This window comes from Hakea prostrata, chromosome 9 (assembly GCF_041222555.1).
Source record: "Hakea prostrata isolate BN-2017 chromosome 9, UWA_Hpros_2, whole genome shotgun sequence".
In the NCBI taxonomy this organism is placed as follows: Eukaryota; Viridiplantae; Streptophyta; class Magnoliopsida; order Proteales; family Proteaceae; genus Hakea; species Hakea prostrata.
The window spans coordinates 52097939-52121525 of NC_142608.1; the positions used below are offsets into that span (position 1 = coordinate 52097939).

Sequence of the window (23587 nt, forward strand, 5' to 3'; positions counted from 1 at the left end):
GCCAAATAATTTATGAGGGTATCGATTACCAAACAAAGCAACTTTTGGAATCAATGTGCCCCACAGGATTTACATCATTCACTGATGATTCCGAAGCTTGGAATTTTCTTTTAGACCTAGCTGATAGAACTAGAGAATGGGAGTCAACCCAAGAGTTTGAAAGGACTAGTAGGGGATATTTTGTTGATAGCCAAGTTCATAAGGAAGTACAAATAGATAACATTTTGAAAAAGTTAGAGACTTTGGTAGTTAAAGCTGCACCACCAAGTCAAGCACATTTTATTGACAAATCTATTGCTATGTGTGCATGGTGTCAGTCTCCTACACATGTAATTGAGGAATGTCCTAGCTATTCTGGAGGCCAACATGAGAATGTCAACGCGATGTTTCCAAACCCATACAGTAACACGTACAATCCTGGGTGGAAGAATCATCCTAACTTTTCATGGTCTCAAGGGCAAAACCAAAATGGATTAAACAATTATTCCACACAAAATCAATTTGGTGCCCCTCAAAAGCAAAATGCCCAATTTTCTCATTATCCAAATGTCCAGCTCCCTCAAGCCCCAAATTTCCAGAATGCCAATTTAGCTAGACCTATCAATCCACCTATTGTGCCTCATATGCCTCACATTGCACAAAATCAATCATCACCTAGTTTCAACAGAGGTAACAATCCGAGTTTTCTCGTCTCTCTTCCTTAGAGAAGAATATGGAAGTACTTTCCAAAGCACCTTCATGACTTCTATGCATAATATGGAAAAACAAATTTCCACTCTTGCAAGTGCTTTATCCGAGCGAGAAAAAGGTAAAATGCCTAGCCAACTTTGAGTTAAATCCTAGGATTCAGATTCAACAAAGACCACAAAATCAAGTCAACCAAGTTGAATCCTCCCATTCTTCTTTAGCTTCAATTAATTACGTGTCCGCATTGAGAAGTGGGAAAGGGTATTTAACAGGTGAGTCACATATTAATGAAAAGAGCGAGATTAGTGACCACCTTGTGATGAGGAGAATGTTCAAGTATCTCCTAATGAGGGTTTGTCTAAGAAACCCATAGAAGTTGAGGATGAGCCAGTTGCTTTAGCAGTACCTAAGTTTGGAGAACCACTATCGAAAACTATGAGAAAAGAGCAAATTTCAAATGAGAGTCTTTATGTTCCTAAGGCCCCTTATCCTAGTCGTCTAGTTAATAAGAAGAAGACGCAACTATGGAGAAAATTTTTGATGTCTTCAAAAAGGTAGAAGTGAATATCCCTCTTTTGGATGTCATATCTCGGATCCCCGCCTATGCAAAAGTGTTGAAAGATTTATGCACTCATAAAAGAATCACTAGCATTCCCAAAAAGGCGTTCTTGGCGGGGTAACATTAGTTCCATCATTACTCAACCTTTAGTAGCCAAATATAAGGATCCAGGGAGCCCCACCATAGCTTGTGTCATAGGCAATACACACATTGAACATGCTTTACTTGATCTTGGTGCAAGTGTGAATATTTTGCCTTACCATGTTTATAAGCAACTAGGACTGGGAGAATTGAAAGCAACTAGAACTACTCTTCAGTTGGTAGATAGGTCAATTAAGATTCCTAAAGGGATGGTTGAAGATGTTTTACTGAAAGTGGGAGAATTTATTTTTCCAGTTGATTTCATTGTGCTAGATACTAAACCTTTTTCAATCAAGGATGAAATCCCAATAATTTTAGGAAGACCATTTTTGGCTACTAGTAATGCATTAATCAATTGTCGAAATGGCCTCTTACGATTATCTTTTGGAAATCAAACTGTAGAGTTTAATATGTTCAGGATAGGGAAACAACCACAAATAGAAGAAGAGATCAATATGCTTGAGGAATCTTTTGATTTTCCTAATGATGTGATTACCAACTTTGAGATTGATTTTGATTCTAAATTTCAAGAATGTATGGATATGTTGGATGATGATAGTGAAACTTTCTTTTCCGAAGTTTTAAATTTTCACACACCTTTGGAGCCTATTAATCCTCTATCCATCTCCATCTCCATTCCCAAGCCCTCAATAATTGAACCCCCCAAGATAGAATTGAAAGAGTTGCCTTCTAATTTAAAGTATGCTTTCCTGAGACAAGATAATCATCTTCCTGTTATTGTTGTCTCTGATTTAACTCCTGACAAAGCAGAAGAGTTGATCACACTGTTGAATGATAATAGAGAAGCATTGGGTTGGTTTGTCACTCATATCAAAGGTCTAAGCTCTTCCATTGAACAATATCATATTCATCTTATGAAAGATGCAAAACCTTCTAGAGAACCTCAACGTATGATGAGAATTTTTTTTAACATTGTGAATGTTTTTCTTGAGATCTTTAGAGATGATTTTTCGATTCACGGTTTTTCTTATTTGGAGTGCCTTCCCCATCATACATTGATATTGAAGATAAGACTAAAGCTTCCCATGATAAGCACATATTGACTGAAAGGTATACCCCTCATTTGTCTTCTTTGTTTAGCATACATGCATTGAGGACATTGCATTACTTAAGTGTGGGGGGGAATAGCTGCGTTGTAGATTTTAACTTTGACTTTTGGTTATTATACATATTCTTTCAATTGCTATGATGTGTGAAATGAGAGTGATTTTGGCACCCATCATGAACACATAAAAACCCTGTTTAGAGGAAGGTAACTTGTATATATGTTGAGATGAGACTTTCCTTAGAAAAATAAAAGGCCCTTAACTTAAGGCGTTGAACCATCTATGAGTTTTGTGGGTCCTTGTTTCTTTGGCTAGAAGTTGAGATCAATTTTGTGTATGGCATGACAAAAGAAGAAAGAAAAGAAAAAAAAAAGAGTAGAAAGTAAAAGTTGAATTCCTTGGAACTAAACAGGGCACTCCGACCCAGGAATCGAGGTGACTTGATCGAAACTCTTAGGAAGGAGATTATTGAAAAGAATTCTCGCATCACTGTCTATGTGGGCATATGCAAAGCAAAGCTACAAAGTAACTTGGGTTTACGTGTGTCTGCTCCACCATGTCATTCAAGCCAACCGTAGTGGAGTAATGTAGAGTTCACTACTCAAAAGAAATCAAAAGAAAAAAAAAAAAAAAAGAGAAATAAATACAAGTGTCATCAATGCCTTGGTAAAATTGTTTGGTCAAAAATACTTCAAAACCTTAGTCCTTGGTCCCCTTACTTTATGAGTGGTTTTGCTTAAAGGAGAGGTGTACTTGAAAGATATAAGGTGAGTCCTTGATTGAGATATATGCTAAGTCTCAAGAATCAATATGGGGTAATAAAGTTCAAGTGTGGGGGATCTTAAATCAATTGTGAGAAAAATTGTCATAGCTATTGATCCTATATGAGTACTTACCAATTGTTAGAGTTGGAATTTGCAATGTTTTATTTTGAGCTAAAATTGGAATTTTGGATGTACATTCACTGCAAACATCCACGAGACAAAACTCGTCCTCTAGGGGTAACCTATTGGTTTAAAGGCACATTGCACATGCTAAGTGTAACCGTGATTCCTACGAAAGTGAGTTAGAATTTATTTTGTTGCGGTAGTTTCTTACCTGCATTTGTATTTTTCTTTAATTTTTGCTTGAGGACAAGCTTAATCTAAGTGTGGGGGAATCTGATGAACACATTTATGTGTGAAATCTTAGGGCATAAAGCATGCATTTTATACACTTAGAATGGAGTTACCTTGGGTTTTATGTTGTTTTTGCAGATTTTAGGACTTTTCAAGACTTAAGCAAATATTTGGAGTTTTGGGCTTGAATCATGCTATTTCACACGTCAAGAAGTCCATTCAAATTCTCAAATGCGAAAATGGGTCTGATCTGGAGCATGATGGGCTAGAGATGTGTGATTACGGGCCAACTCCGAAATATTGAAGAGATAAAGAAGGCAAATTTGATCTACGGCTGAGATTTTAAATCAAATCTACGAGAGATATTATTGAGAGAGTCCAGATGGAAAAGAGTCCTTGCATACCTCAATATCTTATTTTCTATTTGGGATTTGATTAAAGAAAGAAAAAGAGGAAAAAGAATTATATTCAGATAAGGATGAAGCAAAAATCCCGTTTTTGAATGCCTCTGTCCAATTTCGATCAAACCCTTCATCGAACGGTCATCCGATGTCCGATCGTGCTGATTTTTGGAGGAGAGCTTCACGACTACTTAAACCTCAAATCCAACGGTGGGATTATGCATCTGATCTCTCTAAGTTGACGCGATTAGTACGTCAAAACCCTAATTGGATGAGTCAGATAGAAACCCTGAGTTTTATTCAAATTCAGCCGTGCTTCATATCTCATGTAAACTCTATAAAAGGAGAGCTTACTCCATCAAAGGAGAACGTGTCTTAGAGCTTAGTAGAAGCATTCTTTCTTCTCTCTTTAGTTTATTAAGGTTTTCTCTAGTTTTCTTTGCTTGCAGTTGTGAGATTTTAAATTTCTAGATTCAATGTTTAGATTTAATTTTTATGTAATGCAATTCAAGTTCAAGTTTCAAGTTTTTAGATTCGTTTTTCTCTGGGTCTAGCAATTGCAGATTTAGATCATTCTAGATCTAGATCTGGTTGTTAGGGTTGGTTGAGATTCGAATCATTTGTTCAATTCGCAAGTAAGTAATTTTTCTTTATTAATCTTCTCTCCTCCCTCCATTCCCGCTTCTATCTACCCCTCCATATTCTTAATTTAGGATTTACTTTCAGCATTATTTATTGTTCTGCCTATTCATTCATAATCTCGGACCACATAACCGGAGCAAGCCTACAGTCGTGCCTCTGCTTCTGGTGACGGGTGGTGTTGCATCTGCATTTTAGTTATTTCCTTTTCCTTTTATTGCTTTGTTTATTGCTTTGTTATTTACTTTCTGTTATTTACTTTTTGTTATTTACTTTCTGCCTATTCATTCATAATCTCGGACCACATAACCGGAGCAAGCCTACAGTCGTGCCTCTGCTTCTGGTGACGGGTGGTGTTGCATCTGCATTTTCCTGTCTTTTATTTATGCATTGATTGTGTTTAATTTATTGTTCGTTTCAATTCGATTGCATTAGACGTATAGATTAGGATCGTTTAGTTTAGTTAATTAGTTAACAAAAATTGAATCATTCCACTCTCGCATTACTATTAAGAAGTTGAATTATAAGTGGCATATCTCCCTGAGATCGACCCGTTAGCTACACGATACCGTGCGCTTGCGGTTACTTTTAAAAATTCACAAACAAGTTTTTGTCCACCACTTAACTCGAACTTGTTCAGAGATGCCAGAAGCACGCAGAGGTGACAGAAATCCTTGATGCTAAAACGAGGAGAAATGAAAGGAGCAAATAATGAGTAGAAAGTTTCAAAAAAAGGCTAAGGCTTGAGAGCACAGAACAATGATAGGGGGGGGGGGGGGAGGGCGATCAAGATGGAGACAATGATCTCTCAACTGTGCTAATTATACATCGTTGAATGCCTGATGGTCAGATATCCTAATGCAGATTAAGGATCAAGATATTTTAAGGTGGCCACCCAAGATGGTAGCCTAGCCTGGAGAGAGAAACATGGACAAATATTATCGTTTCCATAGGGATTATGGGCACTACACCAATGAGTGTAGATACTTGAAGGTGGATATTGAAAGATTAATATCCCAGGGGCATCTTGCAAAATATATAAAGCGTCGTGATGAAATTGAGAGAGAAGGACTACTGGAGAAAAGAGAAGAGAGCGGTCGGCAAGCAAGGACCGTTTCCCAATCCAAGAAAGGGAAGGAGATAGCAGGGACAAGTCAATCCCCAATCCTCACAAATATTCGGGGGACCAAAGCCTGAATCCCTTAGAAAATTGAAAGCCAAATCAAAGTTCGTGGGATCGGGAGAAGCAATCAAAAGAAAAAGACCAAGTGTTGAGGAAAGCATCATTTTCAATGAGAACGACGAAAGAGGCGTTTGTACCCCCCCCCCAACAATGATGCGATTGTGATCGAGGTAGAGATTAGCCGTCGAGAGGTACATTGGGTTTTGGTAGACATAGGATCATCAATAGATCTTTTGTCTTATGAGGCATACCAAAAGCTAAAGATGGAGGAAGACTTGTTGAAGCCAACCTCCACTCACTTGTATGGTTTCGCTAGATCCTCAATAGTGGCAGAGGGATCAGTACAATTGGATCTAATAGTTGGAAATTTTCCAAAGGAGACTACCGTTTTGGTAAACTTCCTGGTTGTTCGAGAACTTCTTACATATAACGTCAATACTCGGGAGGCCATCCCTCACAAAGCTTGGAGTTGTCGTTTCAACCAAGCACATGAAGATAAAATTCCTGACCAGCAAGGGAATAGGAGAGGTAACTTCTGATAAAAAAAACTTCTGGACAATGCTATATTTCTTATTTGAAAGATAGGGCTGGACAGAGAAAGGTTGCGGCTTTACTGATCGAGGTTCGCGATGATCAGGATGAAGACATAATGCAGAGACCCGAAGCTGTTGAAAAGTTGGAGAAAATCCAATTGGATCCCTCTGAGAAAGAAAAAAACTACTTTCATTGGGTCCAGAACAACATGCAAACTTCAAGGAAGAATTGAAGAATTTCCTTCGGCAAAACGTAGATGTGTTTGCATGGTCAAGAAGCTGATATGAGAGGAATAGACCGTAGCATAGCAGAACACAAATTGTGGATAGACCCAAAGCCAAGCCTGTAATCCAAAGAAGAAGGAACTTCTCGATCGAGAAGCATGAAGCTATCAGAGCCAAAGTCGAAAAGTTGAAGGGATCTAGATTTATTGAACCGATTGAATGTCCAAATTGGATGGCCAATGTTGTGATGGTCAAGAAGGTGAACTGGAAATGGTAGACGTGTACTGACTACATAGACCTCAAAAAGCATGCCTGAAGGACTGTTACCCTGTGCCTCGAATAGACCACCTGATTGATGTAACAGCTGGTTACGAAACTTTAAGTTTCATGGATGCATATTCGAGGTACAATCAAATCTTGATGAATCAGGAGGATGAGAAGTTCACTATGTTCATGAATGATCATGAAAGCTTCTATTACAAGGTCGTGTCGTTCGGGCTAAAGAATGTAGGAGCAACCTATCAAAGGGTTGTGAACAAAATCTTCAAAGATCTTATTAGAAGAAATATGGAGGCCTATGTAGACTATATGCTCGTGAAAAGCCTTCAGCATTCGGGTCACGTCTCAGACTTATCATAAGTCTTCAATGTTAATATCAAATGAAGCTTAACCCCGAGAAGTGTGCCTGCGGAGTGTCTTTGGGGAAGTTATTGGGATTCATGGTTTCCTAACGAGGAATTGAGGTGAACCAGGTGAAGATTAAAGCCCTGATAGACATAGAGCCTCCTAAGATTGTTCAGGATGTACAATGCTTAACGGGAAGAGTGGCTACTCTAAAGAGATTCATAGCATAGTCAGGAGAAAGATGTTTACCTTCCTTCAAGGCTTTAAAAGATTTGAGAGGCAGTAAAGAAGCAAGATGGACAGAGGAATGCCAGAAAGCACTGGAGAACTTTAAGCTAATGCTAGGAAAGCCACCCAGTTAATCCCGACCGAGAAGGGTGCAACTTTACAAATTTATCTAGCAACCTCGTCCTTGGCAATAAGTGCAGTTCTCGTTCAGAAAAGGGAAAAGAAGTAGTGGCCGATTTACTATATCAATCACGTACTTCTAGATGCTGAAACCAGAGATAGAGGTATTAACTATTTTTCCACTAAAAAAAGTACTTTATAAGCCAGACCTTTCGGAGAGGATGTTGGCATGGTTGGTAGAGCTTGGAGAATACCAAGTGGATTTTAAACCGTGAACAACTATAAAGGCGCAAGCCTTAGCTAATTTTATGGTTGAAATTACGACCCTTGTTGAGGAAGTGACCGAACCAATGACCCCAATCATGTGGAACATTTATGTGGACTGTTCGAAAGCAAGGAGCAGAGGCAGGGGTGTTGTTGAAAAATCCAAGGGGATTTATCATCCGTTATGCACTAAGGTTCGGGTTCGAGGCAAGCAACAATGAGGCCGAGTATGAAGCTTCTTAGTTGGCCTTCGGCTAGCAAAGGCACTCGCCATATTGGAGATAGCTGTTTATAGTGACTCTCATCTTATTGTTAATCAGATACAAGGAGAGTTCAGGATAAAGGAGCTTCGACTACAGAAGTATCAGGAAATGATACAGGTATTGAAAAAAGAATTCAAAGAAGTCCAAATTTTCTAGATCCCGAGGAAGGAGAAAGTTGTGGCAGATGAACCGTCAAGGTTGGCGAATGCGAGGGTGAGAAACCTAGAGCCTTCGGTCTATATTAAGGAGCTAAGCTTCCTGAGTACCAAAGGGAAATAATTATCGTACGTAGAGAATGAATGATGCTGGATGGACCCAATTATCGAATACATTCAAGATGACAAGCTACCCGAGGAATCAAAGGAAGCCAGACTCATTAGGGTTCGAGCAGCAAGGTTCACAATCCAGAATGGGAGATTATACCAAAGATCCTACTCTGGGACATTACTCAGATATTTAGGACCCGAAGGATCGAAGTGCGCCTTAGCAGAAGTGCATAAAGGTATCTATGGGGCTCATATGGAAGGACGAGCGCTGCCACACAAGATACTCAAGCTCAGGATATGTTGGCCGAAGATACAAGAAGATGCTCTAAAGTACATGCATCGTTGTAGGAATTTCCAAATACACTTGACAGTATCAAAAAGATTAGCAACACCCTTGACGTCAATCCTAGACCCGATCCCTTTTGCAATGTGGGAAATTGACATTATGGGGAATTCACTAAGGCAACTGGCAGTCAGGAGTACTTAATTGTGGTGATCGATTACTTCACCAAGTGGGTCGGAGCAGTTCCACTAGCAACAGTTACTGAGAAGAGGGTGGAAAAAATTTGTACTAGAGTTCATCATCCATAGGTTTGGTATCCTAAAGGTCCTGGTTATTGATCATGGAACACAGTTTGATAACCCACAATTCACTCAATTTTGCTGAACCTACCTGATCGAGCACCCAATGTCTTCTATAGCATAAACCCCCAAGCAATGGTCAGGTAGAGGTAACCAACCAAACCCTTCTAGATGGAATCATAAAGAGGTCAGAGTCAAACAAAGTTTTGTAGGTCGAAGAACTCCCAAACGTGCTCTGGGCTTACCAAACAAATGTTCGAACGCCAGCGGGAGAAAACACCATTTAAATTGGCTTATGGGTTAGAAGTTTTGGCTCTGTAGAAGTAATGGCAGGGACTCTAAGGGCCTGTTTGGTTACATGAATCCAAAGATTTCAAATCTCTGGATTCATGAATCTGAGAATTATACCCGTTTGGTTGTAAAAATCTCTAGATTCATGAAATCTAGAGATTCACCTTTTTACACTAAAAACGTGAATCTGTAGATTTATGGGTAAGGGGTGAAATCCAGAGATTTCAAAAAAGTTATACATTTGCACATTCACAAAAAATCACGTCGATCAAATAGTTTTTTAGGATGACTCCATAGATTTCATTCCACAACCAAACATTTAATTTTATAAATTATGACTCTACAAATTTGAAATCTATAGATTTGAAATCTCTTGATATTTGAAATCTCTAGACTTATGTAACCAAACAAGCCCTAAAAGAACGAGAATTTGAAGAAAAAGCTAACGTTCAAGGCTTGATTGACAGCTTGGATCCACTGAACAAAGTCTGAACAAAGGCTATTGCTCAAACTCAGGCACTATCACGAAGCATTGCATCACACTACAATGCTCAGGTAAAGCACCGACAATATCGTTCAAGAGATCTAGTTCTAAGGAACACCCTTGCTTCGGATCCTCACCACCAAAAGAAATCAGATCCTTCATGGTAAGGGCCATATATGATCGTGAAACCAATGGGATCGAGCGCCTACAAATTGAAAATCTTATTACTAATCGGGAGCTAAACCAATCGTGGAATGCGAGGCACCTAAAGAAATTTTACCCTTAGTTATTTTTTGTACTCCCGGAAGAGAATTTTAATGAAGTTCAAATTTCAAAAACCAAACCCCTTTTGAATGGGGGGCCACCATGTGGTGTATAGTGGTACAATATGATCAATTCAAAAGGTTCCGCTATGACCAAATGAGTACTCCCAATACTTAGAAAAATTCTAAGGAATTTCTAAGAAGAGGCTTCGGCTATGCCCGAATGAGTCCTCCCAATACTTAGAAAAATTCTTATTAATTCCCTAAGTAGACGCTTTAGTTACACTCAAGTGAGTCCTCCTAACACTTAGGAAAATTCTCAAGAATTTTCTAAGTAGAGGTCTTGGCTACCCCTGACTAAGACCTCTTAGTACTTAGAAAATTTTGCAGTTATTTTAAGTATGCCTGAGTAAGGATTTACTGATTACAGTATTAAAGAAAGAAACTTTGGGCTTCTTTGTTCGGAGCTTGACATTGTTTAAGAGCTGGAGGATCAGGGAGATTATTTTCTTGGATGACTTCAACTTCTGGAGAGAGAGTGGGAGAGTCACTAAGGTAGTATTCAATGTTCGGGTTAGTTGCTAGAGGGTCAACTTTCTTTTGTGCCCAATCAGGAATGGACAGTTGGAGGTCATCTAACACCTCTGGATGGCAAACCTCTTGGTAAGGGCTAGTATCAAACGATGAATCCACCCGCAGGATTGACTTTCACACTTCATTCAGCGCATCCCGATAAGCCATCGTGTTGTATGGAACTAGTAAATCATTGAAGGGCTTGCCGTTCAGGTACTTTTGAACGCAAGCCTTCTTGGCACTGAGATGTGTTCGGGCTTAGAAGGTGCTGCCCGATCTTGAAGCTCCTCTTTTTCCTTCACCATGCCCTCAATCTTTGCCACAAATTCTCTCAGCGTTCCTTGGAGCTTTTTAACCTCTCAATTTAGGTCGCCGATTCTCCCAACAGCCACCTCCAGGTCATTTGTGACTCTCCCCAGCTTCTGAGGCTCCTCCTTAAGCCGAGAAACCTTTGCTCTTCGGTCCTCACTTCCTCCTCTTTCCACTTCGACCGGACGCTAAGGCGACCAACCCGAAGAACAACCTCCATATGCCTGTGGAATCTATCTGCAATTACCTTGCAAAAAGAGGTAAGGATTAGCAGTCGATATTGGGGAGTAAAAGACACTTGTAAGAAATAACAAAGAATCTAAGAATGGAACTTACTTGACTGAGGAGTTCACGAACTCCTCATCACTAGTAGTGCCAAGGATCTTGCATTTTCAGCAGGCATTTGGGCAAAGGTGCCTCACTCCAAAGCCCTATTATAGTCCAGGGTAACGTGATCGGTCACCTTCAACTTCCAAGGGGGAATGTAGATTTCCCTCTCCTCAGCTTCCTGACGCCTTCTCTTTGATACGGCGTCGCGTGTAAATCATGTTTTCTCTTAGTGAGGACAACATCATCATGTGAGGACTCCTCCACATCAACGGGTGTTTTACCTTTACCCAAAGGCTCATGATGGACCTTAAGAACCCCTTTTTGGGGATTGAATGGTGACCTTCAGGGAGGCAGCCTCGAACTCTTTGCTCTTCGACCTTGCTGCCTGCTTCTTGGTTGCTTCTAGCCCTTTGGAAGCCATAGCTTTTACCGCCTTCGGACTATAGAGTGGAGGCACTGCAAGAACCAACCACAAAAATCAGTAAAATGTACTAAGGCATGAAAGAAAAGCAAGGAAGATGGGGGTCAAGTGCTCACCAGGGGCTAGACCCCACATCTGGAGGATGGCTTTGTACTCCATGGCAGACCATGGATCTCCTGACGCGTGCAAATGTATTTAATCTTCTTTATGGCTCTTTCTTCATCGGGAGAAAGGGCTAAGGGTTGATTCGCCTGAGTATGAGACTCGAGACTGCCCCAGGTGATTGGGAAGTTAAGATCCGAGGGTGCGCTTGATAGAATAGATACCGATGGCACCACCCTTTATGGTTAGAAGGGCAAGTACCCTCGGCGAGAATACTACCCGACCACCCAATTTTGGTTTTAGAGTGTTTGGAGAAGAAGACCCAACTGGGAGGGTTGGATTTACTCAAATAGAAAAATTGAGAAAAGAGAGGAAGAGAAGGAGAGATCTCAAGTTCAAGGTAGAGAGGCCCAGAAGGCCAATGATAAGACGCCACTGGTTCGGGAGAAGCATGCCCGGCATATCTCCCAGTGATTGAGAATTTCAAAAAATAAAGGAGAGGAAAAAGGGAACCGAACCCTACTCTTTAGGGTATCGGTGTAAATGGAAAATTCTTTAAGAGGGTTGGAGTTAACCCTCCCATCCGAATTTGGGATTTGAAGCAAGTAGGAAAAAGGAGTGGCAAACTGGCTGGAGAGGATGTCTACTTCCTCAGGACGAACATGGGACACATAGAAGTTTGGTCTGTGAGATGTTCTCTTGGATGGTCGGGACCTTCCAACGACAGCTTGCAAGGAAGCTGGAGGAGCAGCTATCCTTCTACTCTTCAGGACATTCCCTGGTTGCTCTCTGGGGGTTGAACGAATGGAGGCCAACCAACGGTCGGTAATCCTCCATTTTCTATAATATTCTTCTACCTTCTAAGTCTTACCTCAACCTTTGGATGTGACTGATGGACATGCATCTTTCATCCAGAGAGAAATGGATGATTTATTTCTTTGTCAGAAATAGACCTAATAAAATTTCCATTCAAATGTGATTAACTAGGTTGAATGTGGAGTTCCATCCAATCAAGAATAATCCTGGTGAAGCTTAACATGCTTAATTACATTGCTGCTTTTGTTTTGAATGTGTTATACCATTCACATCTTCATTGACTACCAAATTTAAGAATCAATTTACTGAGAAACCATATGTATATGCTTTTTGTGTATTGGACAGTCTTCATGTGGGCCTCACTCATTCTTAACCCAAAAACTTGGGTCCAAGCCAACGCTGTGCTTATTTTGTTGGGCCCATGTTTCACAAGTTGTCTGATGCTTGCATCTCTCTTTCCCACCTCTATCAAAGCATTCTTCAAATCTGACTTCAGCAGAAAAGAACATGATTTACCATTTAACAACGAAGCAAGCTAAAGCTTCCTTGATAATTCTTTTTTTTTTTTTTTTTTTTTTTTTTCTTTCTTTCCCCCTGTTTTGGGAGAGAATGATGTTTTATTTAACAGAATTCAGAATTTCGTGCTCTTCGCATCATCGGTGATGAGCATAAACAATGCTGACGGTAAGGCCAGAACAGCAAGACAGACTTCTTTGGGGAGTCAAGGAAAATCACTTAATTTAATGATAAATCATTTTTGTGCTAGCCATTTGTGTGGTTATCTTAAGTTATTATGGCATCATCCAAAATTACCCCTGAGAAAACTACTAAGTGAATACTAATTTTGAGTTTCTATTCAAAGCTAAACTCTATATGTATACCATCTAAAAAATGAAAACTTTATAAGTTGCTTTTAATCAATGTTCATCATTTATAACTACCCTTCAGCCCAAAAGCTGCTCATACGTAAACGCTTCAAGCCAGTTAGCTTTGTTCAAACATTTCCTTTGATAATTTCTTTTACTGATCAACCCAGCAGCATCAACGAACATATAAAATTTGAGACTTTTCTTTTACTGGTCAAGGTGGCAAGAATATATCTAATCTCAAAATGTACCACATGTAGGTTACATCTAAGAGCCAAGCGCATGTTCTATTTATTTCCCTAAATAAATTATCTTCTTATTACCCCTCTAAAAGCCAAAAAAGGAGAAACAATGCCAAACTGCTTTCACTACAACAAAGCAATTGTAGGCCTCTGGGTTAGCATCTGTCTTGTTTACGTCATCAAGACAAGATTCACTCCTGTTTCTAGCCACTCTCAGCCCACCATCTGCCTCCTCCACCTCTTCGTCGGCACTTTCTTCTTCCTCTACCAGCTCATCATTGTCACCATCAGACCATCTGAAGAAATCTGCCACCAACTTAGCACTGGATTGTTTGTCAGGCATTTGTTGTTTTGAATCCTTGTCTTTGAACAACACCTTACAAAATTTCACAGGGATCTCTGCATCTACACCCAATATCTCAATAGCATCATTGCTTTCCAACGGAAACCCAAACCAATCGAAGCCTTCGAAATGGTGGATGTAGATTATGTCTCCCTTACCGGTGAATTCACTTTGGTCCTCAACTCTAATGGAATGTGTACAATAAATCCTTCTTCCTCCCTGACGATGGATATAAGCTTGAACATGAAACCTGTGCTGTTCCAGCAGTTTCCTATCTCTAGATGCAAAAACAATACACAGAATTGGGGACTCTCGATCAACAGTGACAATTGGGTTGCTTCCCTCAACAGCTTTGACAATATCATCTAGAAGTCTTCCCTGCAATTGAATTGTAAATTCCTATCAGTCAATTAATTGGTGTCTCCATAAGGAAAAAGAATAAAAAAGTTACAGGAAGAGAGAAGAATAAAAGTACCTGCCCGTATATTTTCCTCCTTGTCTCTGTCAATTTGTCGCAACCAGTGACCGCACATCTCCGTAAAGATTGAGCTCCTTCAAAGCAGTGAATTTTCTCTAGATTTATACAATCAGAGATCTTTAGAATGCTCAATCTTTTCAGGTATGATATATCAGGTAACTCTGTTAACTTATGGCAACCTTCAATTCGCAAATATTCCAAGGATTCTATTCCTTTGATGCACTGTATATTCTCTAGATTTACACAATCTTGAATGCATACTTCCCTCAATCCTTTTAGGTTTGAGAAATTGGACAACTTTGTTAACTTGTGGCAACTCTGTATCGTCAACACTTCCAACGATTCTGTTCCTTCTAGGCCACGGATATTGTCTATTAATTGGTTGCAACTGTGCACCGTTAAATCTTTCAAGGATTTTATTCCTTCCAAGCCCCGAATTTGCTCTAGATTTTCACAATCATAGACACTTAGACTCCGCAATTTCTTCAGGTTTGACAAATCTGGTAACTTTCTTAAATTGGGGCATGTTTGCAAAACCAACTCTTCCAACAATTCAGTTCCTTCAAAACCCTGGATTTTCTCTAGGTTTTCAGCATTGTGGATGTGTAATTTCCTCAGCCTTTTCAGATTTGACAAATCTAGTAACCCTGATAATTTGGGGAAAGGACCTACAGTCAACTCTTCCAAGGATTTTGCCCCTTCAATGCAAGAAATTTCATTGAGATTTCCACCACCAACCGTAAATTTCTTCAATCTCGTAAGGCTTGACAAATCAGGTAAACTTACCAGTGATTTGCAACCATGGATTGATAATTCCTTCAATAATACCAGGTCCGAAAGATTAGAAATCAACTGCAGTGAATTACAGTTCCAAACTTCCAAAGTAGTTAAAGTGGAGGGAAGCCTTGAGAGAGATTCAAGGTTCATGTAGCCTTCCAAATGTAGCTCCTGAAGCTGATAAGGAAAACTACTCTCGCTGATTTGAAGTGGTTGAAGCATCCTGTTGTCGCCTATTTCATCTTGCTGTGAAGCCATGCTCATTTTTAACACCTCTAAGAACGAGAGCTTTGAAAAATCATCTGGTAATTTCAAAATCATTGTTCCTGTCAAGTCTAAGCGAGGCAATCTCCTTAGTCTACCCATGGAGGTCGGTAGTCTTGCCAGTTTACCGCATCCTGAAACATCTAGTTTCTCAAGCTTCTCTAACTGCCCTACACCATCCGGCAATTCTTCAATCTTTGTGTAACTTACCAAAAGCTCAACCAAATGTTTTAGATTACCAATGGACTTAGGCAACTGGTTGAAAGATACACAATCATTGAGATTAAGGATTTTGAGAGAAACCATCTGACAAATGCTCTCTGGTAGTTGCAAAAGAGAACTGCACTTGCCGAGATCTAATCTTTGTAAGCAAGGAAACCATCTGAAGAAGTTGGAAGAGACAGAGAAATGACTAGAGCGGTACATATTAAGAACCTTCAATTTTCGAAATCTGGTCAAACAAAATAATACATATAAAATAGCAGTCTTTCAAATTCAAGGAAAAAAAAATTTGATAATCAAAAAATTGAAGAGATAAAATTACAATCATATTCTACCTTTTTATTATTTTGAGGTCCATCATTCCAAGCTTGGTTGATGCTGCTGTCTGACAAGTCAAGATGAACTAGCTCCTCATGATAAAAATTGGCCGGCGAAATTTTTAAAGTAGTGGCAACCCACCAATTTAACCATCTTAATTGGGAAGGAAGATTCGAAAAATCCCCAGCAATGGGCCTATCAAGGTAGAGAAACCTCAAATTGGGCATCTTTGCAAAGTCATCAAAGCTTAAATCATCTATGTGCATTTGATTACGAAGGAGAATACCCTCAACCATTTGAGTGCCCTATAACAGAAAAATAGTATTAAAGTAAGAAAATTTTGATTGATACAAATCTCTTCCCCCCTCCCCCCACCTTAAAAAAACAAAATGTAAAACCTTGTTTAAAAGGGTGCTAGCCTAACTTCCATATTGTCCTACATCCTACGAGGTATAGATCAAAGCTGCAGTCAACTCAAGCCCTATCGTTGCTATACCTGCAGTCTAAAGATTAGGGAGCGACGACTAGCAGGTCTTTTAAAAAAATAAACCAAAGAACATGTGGGTCTGTTATCAAATATAACAAAAAACAATAATGCATTATTGTTGAATTTCACCTACAATCAAACGAACACATGGAAAAATGACGCAGATAAAAAATAGATGGGATTGAATGCATTGAATCGTCAAGTACTCAAACAATAACAGCCAACAATTAACAGTCAGCCAGTGATCGAAGTCTGTTAACAGTTTTTGAACCTATCGATCTACAGGAGAATATCACGAGGTATAGATCAACACTGTCTTGACCTTCGTATTTTTATGCTATTGCTTAGACTTTAACCCTTATCTGTGTTTATTGCCCATCTTTGACCATCAAATGGAGTGAAATGATTATTTGTAATAAGAAAGCAAATTTAGAAAAAAGGATGACACTCACCTTGTCTTTTCCAATTGCTTTTAAGATATCATCATCAGACCACAATCCTGTACTCTTCGAATGATCCCCATTGCTGTTCATCGAGGCAATTTTCATCCCCATAAATCGAAGTTCATCATGCATGCTCAAGGTCCTGAATTCACCAAACTTCAAGAGATGCATTTGGGTGAGTTCTTTTATGGCTACTCTTGGATACAATTCACAAGCTTCCCACAACTCAATTCTGTGATCTACGATGTCTCCAATGAAATGGCACGCAATATCAAGAAATATGATTCTTGCATTATCACTTAATTCGTCGTAACTTATCTTCAACCTTGCAAATGCTTCATCCTCATAGCTTTTTATCAACATTCCAGAGACCTTGTTATCACGGATATCTTTCAATCGACATAATGTAATTTCCCATTCTTCTTTGCTCTTGTCACAAAGAAAAGAACCCAACACTTCTAGGATCAGAGGTAACCCATCAGCATGGCACACGACTCCATGCATTAGCTCAGTATAATCATCTGGAGGGTTAGTCGTTGAAAATGCATGCAAACGAAGGAGCTGAAGAGAATTCTCAGAATTTAGTCCCTTAGGCTCGTATATTTTAATATGTCCATCAGCATTATTTACATTCAAACAATGCTCATTTCTAGTTGTGATGACAACCCTGCTGCCTTGACCAAACCAATTGATACCACGAGCTAATGCATCAAGTTGTGTACAATCATTGACATCATCAAGAATGAGAAGAACTTTTTCTCTGTGAAGTCTTTTTTCTATCAATTTTGATCCTTGAGAAGCACTGCTAATGTCTTGCTTCTTGCCCAAGATATCTTTAAGAAGCCGCTTTTGAAGGGAAACTAATCTTGGATCACCTCGTGAAGCTTCTTCTCTCACATTAGCGAGAAAGCAACTCCCATTAAAGCTTGTAGAGATGCGATTATAGACAGCCTTTGCAATAGTTGTCTTTCCCAGGCCGCCCATCCCACAGATTGCCACAAACCTTACATCATCAAAACCAATATTTAACATAGGAAGCAGGATATCAATATGTGAATCGATTCCAACAGGATGTTTACATTCATCCAACGGGACGTTATTTAGTTCTCTAGAAGCCCTACGAACAATTGACTCGACTATATTTAATTGATCCCTGCAATTTCTCAGAGTAAAGAATGAATTAGAGCAATAAATAAGAATATGCACATCTCTGCAAAAGGAATAAATAAATTTCTTAAATATTTGAAAATGATAAGCAAGAATCAATAATTTAATGACAGTAACGAGTACAAAAATGAGAAATCTAATCTTGTTACAGAGCAAAGGTAATGATGTGTTTGTACTGTTTATTTTTCCCATTTATCTCACAACAAAGTCACTCCACGTATAGGGAGGAAACTACATGAACCGTCCGGTTCTAATCTGATACACAGCAAGAAGAAGGTATTTTCTCAAGTTAAAAATATGACATGTACACATGAAGAGAGCAAGACTTACTCAGTAGTTGCGTTTCCCTCAAGGGTCCATCCGCTGAGTTTCCCGACCTTTGTCAAAGCATTCTTCCATCTCTCAACATCTTCAGAGCTGTACTTCTCCTGATGTTCCTGAAATGGTCCCTCAAAGCTTATTCCTGTCTGATGTCGAACATCTCGTGGCTCAACATCGATGAATACGGGAAGAATGGTTTGACCTTGAGACAAACGACACTCCCAAATCTCAGCAAGCTCCAAGAGACAGTATTTGCTATGTGCGTAGCTTTTGGAGATGATAGGAATGGAGATTTCAGACCCTTTAATTGCTCTCGAAAGAGAGGGACAAATCTCTTCTCCTTTCCAGAGTTCTTCACTATCTATGAAGGTATGGATTTTTTCTCTCATCAGAGCTCTGAAAAGCAGAGTGACAAAGTTTTTCCGAGTATCTGGGCCTCTAAAGTTGATAAACACATCATAAGAAGAAGGTCGACGGGACAAAGTAGATGAAGAAGCCATTAAGTTGCAGTTGCAGAGGAGTATTTGGTGCTTCTCTTTTTTCCTTTTCTTGTAAATTAAGCTTGAGGAGATGATCGCTTCTTCTTGGGTATACAAATTACGTTTCCTGCATCAATTGTTTATTATGCAAATCGCATTGGATTCCCTAGTTGATTGGCTGGTATATAAAAAAATATACATAAGATTACGAGAGGATATCATTTTAATTTCGAAAAGTAGTTGTGCAACACAAGCAAATCCACTTTTTTCTTTTGCTTATTTTGTCTTTTCAGTGAAAGTCTTTCTTCTTTTTCTTTTTGGTAAAGTGGGAGAACGTCATTCAGTTCTTATTAAAACAATTAATCCGGAAGTGAGACCTTTCTTTTGTTGTTTTTGGGAACTGAAGTCCAGGCCAAGGCACACTCTTTTACATTTAAATGTAAAATGAGACTTTAATCCCGACTCTAAAGATATTCGAATGCAAAGAGAGATTAACTTAACTCACAACATCTACCAATCAATATAGGATTGATAAAATCATCAAAAGAATCATATCCAAGTGGTTCAAAATTCAAGATCAGTTTTATTTGATGAACACATTTATGTGTGAAATTTTAGGGCATAAAGCATGTATTTTATACACTTTGAGTGGAGCTACCTTGGGTTTTATGTTGTTTTTGCAGATTTTATGAATTTTCAGGACTTGAACGAATATTTAGAGTTTTGGGTATTAAACATGCGATTTTACACGTCAAGAGGTCCGTTCAAATTTTCAAATGCGAAAATGGGCCTGACCTGGAGTATGATGGGCTAGAAATGTGATTATGGGCCAACTCCAAAGTATTTTAGAGATAAAGAAGCAAATTTTGATCTACGGCTGAGATTAGAAATTATTAATCAAATTTACAGAGATATTATTGAGAGAGTCCTAATGGAGAAAAAGAGTCCTTGCACACCTCAATATCTTATTTCCTATTTGGGACTTGGTCAAAGAAAGACTAAGAGGAAAAAGAATTATATTCAGAAAGAATAAGAGGAAAAATCCCGTTTTTGAATGTTTCTGTCCAGTTTCGATCAAGCCCTTCATCGAACGGTCATCTAGTGTCCGATCGACCTGATATTTGGAGGAGAGCTTTACGACTTCTTAACCCTAAAATCCAATGGTGGAATTATGTATTTGATATCTCTAAGTCCGTCCAATTGGTACGCCAAAACCCTAATTGGTTGAGTCAGATAAGAACTTTGAGTTTTATTCAAATTCAGCCGTGCCTCATATCTCATGTAAACTCAATTAAAGGAGAGCATACTCCATCAAGGGAAAAACATGTTCTAGAGCTTAGGAGAAGCACATTTTTTTTTCCTCTTTGGTTTATTTAGGCTTTCTTTAGTTTTCTTTGCTTGCATTTGTGAGATTTTAATTTCTAGATTGAATGTTTAGGTTTAATTCTTTTTTATGTAATGCAATTCAAGTTCAAGTTCAAGTTTTAAGTTCAAGTTTCAAGTTTTTAGATTCGTTTTTTTTCTGGGTCTAGCAATTGCAAATTTAGATCATTCTAGATCTAGATCTGGTTGTTAGGGTTGGTTGAGATTCGAATCGTTTGTTAAATTCGCAAGTAAGTAACCTTCTTTATTAATCTTCTCTCCTCCCTCCATTCCCGCTTCTATGCACCCCTCCATATTCTTAATTTAGGATTTACTTTCAGCATTTATTTATTGTTATCCCTTCCCCTGATTCCTTGATCAGAGATGCCTACAGTCGTGCCTCTCTTTGGTTAAGGTTTCCATTTTACTTTCTGCAATTTACTTTCTGTTATTTACTTTCTGCATTTATTTATTGTACTCCCTTCCCCTGAATCCTTGATCAGAGATGCCTACAGTCGTGCCTCTCTTTGGTTAAGGCTTCCTTTTCCATTTTTTGCTTTGTTATTTACTTTATGTATTTACTTTCTGCACTGTTTTTATTCTTTAATATCCGTTCCCCCGATCGGTGGACTATAAGCTGCGGCAAAGGGTTCACGGTTAAAATCATTATTATTATACTCCCCTTCCCTCAATCCAGAGCTGACACTCGGATCACTTCCCTTTTCCTTTTATTTTTATTGTTCGCATTTTTTTCCTGTCTTTTATTTATGCATTGATTGTGTTTGATTTATTTTTCGTTTCAATTCGATTGCATTAGATGTATAGATTAGGATCGTTTAGTTTAGTTAATTAGTTAATAAAAATTGAATCATTCCACTCTCGTATTACTATTAAGAAGTTGAATTCTAAGTGGCATATCTCCTTGAGATCGACCTGTTAGCTACATGATATCGTGCACTTGCGGTTACTTTTAAATTTCACAAACAAGTTTTTGGCGCTGTTGCCGGGGAAGTATTAGTCAATTTTATTTCTCTCATTCTTAGGTAAATCGAAGTGTTTAAAAAAAAAATTCAAAGATATTACACTTAACTTGAGTAGAAACAAAAACGTATAGTAGTCCCTACTCTACTGCAGAATCCCTAGGATTCGATTGTAGGTGGCTCCGAAGACTATACGGATTCCTTTGCTGTCAAACCTATACAACGCTCAGCTATATGGCAACCTTACGGCTTTGGAATCATTGCTTCAATCTTTGTGGTGGGAAATTCACTACTTTCCTTTTTGTTTTTGTTATTTTGTTTTATTCTTTAGGTACTTTATTATAAAAATTAAAAAATAAAAAAAAATCATTCTTTCAGAAGAGCCATTAATTGCATTAGGTGGTTAGTGCATGTGTGTCTGGACTCGTGATTTCACAAATAGAATTGTCCAAGTGTCTACCTTGACCATGGAAGACCTACCTCCACCTAAGAGTTTTAGAGATAGATTTTATCTAACTCGATCTACACAACCCTCCTGTATAAGTTTACCTAATGTGAAGGGTAGTAATTCTGAACTTAAATCTCATTATCTATCTATGTTACCCCAATTTCATGGGTTACTTGATCAACATGCATATTTGTTCCTTAGGGGGAGTTTGAGGAGGTTTGTGTCTTTATGAATGTACAACAACTCATTGATGATACCGTAAGACTATGGTTCCTTACATTTGCATTAAAGGATCAAGCCAAAAAGTGACTTTATATCTTACCAAGGGATAACATTATTACATGGGAACAATTTACTGTCCTATTCTTGAAGAAATTTTTTCATTTCTCTAAGACGAATAAAATAAGAAATGATATTCTTCAATTCCGTCAGAAACCCAATGAGTCATTTGCTAAAGTAATGGAGAGGTTCCAAAGCCTTCTCCAAAAATGCCCTCACCATGGTATAGAATTATGACATTTATGCCAAATAATTTATAAGGGTATCAATTATCAAACAAAGCAACTTTTAGAATCTATGTGCCCCACAGTTTTTACGTCGTTCGTCAAGTCCCGAAAAAAGTTAAGTAGGCAGTAATGACTCAAGATTTTCTCCGCGTATGCGTGTTTGTTTCTATCATCTTTTGCCATTATTTCCGGCAAGTCTAACCTCTTCCCTTCAGTGATCTCCCTTCTTGTGCTATGAATAACCCTAACCACCATCCTCTTCCTCCTCTCAGACCTCCTCTGCTCCCAGCTCCTCCATTACTCATTCCTCCATCTACTCGACATATAAAACTGATAGTTGAAAACTCAGATTCTGACGATGAGGTGGTGGTTGATAGACATAGAGAACATAAGCTTGATTCCACTCATCAAAATTCTCTGGTAGGTATGATTTTGGAAGGTAAGTCGTTCAGGAAACAAGCAGTATTTGAAGGTCTCATATTTTCCTGGAATCCCCATGGTAAGGTGGCTATTTCTGCTATCCGGGAGAGAGTGTTTCTCTTTCAGTTCCAATATCAAATGGACAAGATTAATGTCATTCAAGAGGGACCTTGGTCAGTTTCAGGTAACCTTCTTGTTGTAGATGAATGGAAGAGGAGCCAAGACTGGAAGTTCAAAAACTGTGAGTTCTGGATCCAATTACATGGCGTGCCTATGGAGTTATTAGATGTGGAAATACTGCTGCAACTTACTGAAAAAGTGGGTGAAACAAAAACAATAATGGTTATTGAAGGCCAACAGTTCAGTGAAAGGGTGTCCTATGTTCGGGCTCGAGTGAAAGTGGATATTTCTCAACCACTGAGAACCTTGGTCACAGCTCGAAGATGGTGTGGAGCAAAAGACAAGATTAGTGTGATATTTGAAAGACTGCCTACAGTATGCTTGTTTTGTAACATGTTGGGACATGATGATAAACGATGCAACTGGTTTTTTGAGGCTTTGGAAAAGCATAGCAGGGAACACTCTTGCAATCTAGTTGGAGGGTGTGATTTGGCACTAAAGGCAAGTGATGGCTTAAGAATGAGAGGAACACCTCCTGATGATAGATTGATTCGAAGAGCTTCAGTCATCTACAGAAAAGAAGGCACGGTGAACTCACCGGAATCCTATGTCGGCACCGGACAAGATGAACCTAGGATGAGTCCGCTTCACGACAAATTTTTTAGAGATGGGAACCTGGCACTTCTATCAATCCAACTACCCAGGTGCGTCAGAATTATACAACCGTTCACACTTTTTCCTCTGATCATGAACCTCAGGTCCATATCCCACAGTCTCATCCTCGATCCAATCAAGCACCCACCAAGCCCCTTCCTAGAAACTCACAAACCCTTTCTCTTATTCCTTCTAATCCCT

At 38.9% G+C, this 23587-nt stretch overlaps 1 protein-coding gene, 1 non-coding gene and 1 pseudogene across 2 annotated transcripts; 1 reads left to right on the forward strand and 2 right to left on the reverse strand.

Annotated features, from left to right (window-relative positions):
• The window catches only part of LOC149005493 (thiosulfate/3-mercaptopyruvate sulfurtransferase 1, mitochondrial-like), a 148623-nt pseudogene that overhangs the window by 22360 nt on the left and 102676 nt on the right, over positions 1–23587 (forward strand).
• On the reverse strand, positions 13455–19032 carry LOC149005496 (TMV resistance protein N-like). Its single transcript, XM_089167727.1, has 6 exons — positions 18427–19032; positions 16939–18082; positions 16017–16304; positions 15188–15912; positions 14416–14929; positions 13455–14318 (listed from the first exon to the last, which is right to left on the reverse strand). Exons 1-6 carry the CDS (start codon positions 18915–18917, stop codon positions 13683–13685), a joined length of 3798 nt encoding a protein of 1265 aa, XP_089023853.1. The 5' UTR covers positions 18918–19032; the 3' UTR covers positions 13455–13682.
• Positions 22086–22192, reverse strand: LOC149005497 (small nucleolar RNA R71). Its single transcript, XR_016169997.1, has one exon. It is a non-coding gene; the product is annotated as a small nucleolar RNA R71 (small nucleolar RNA).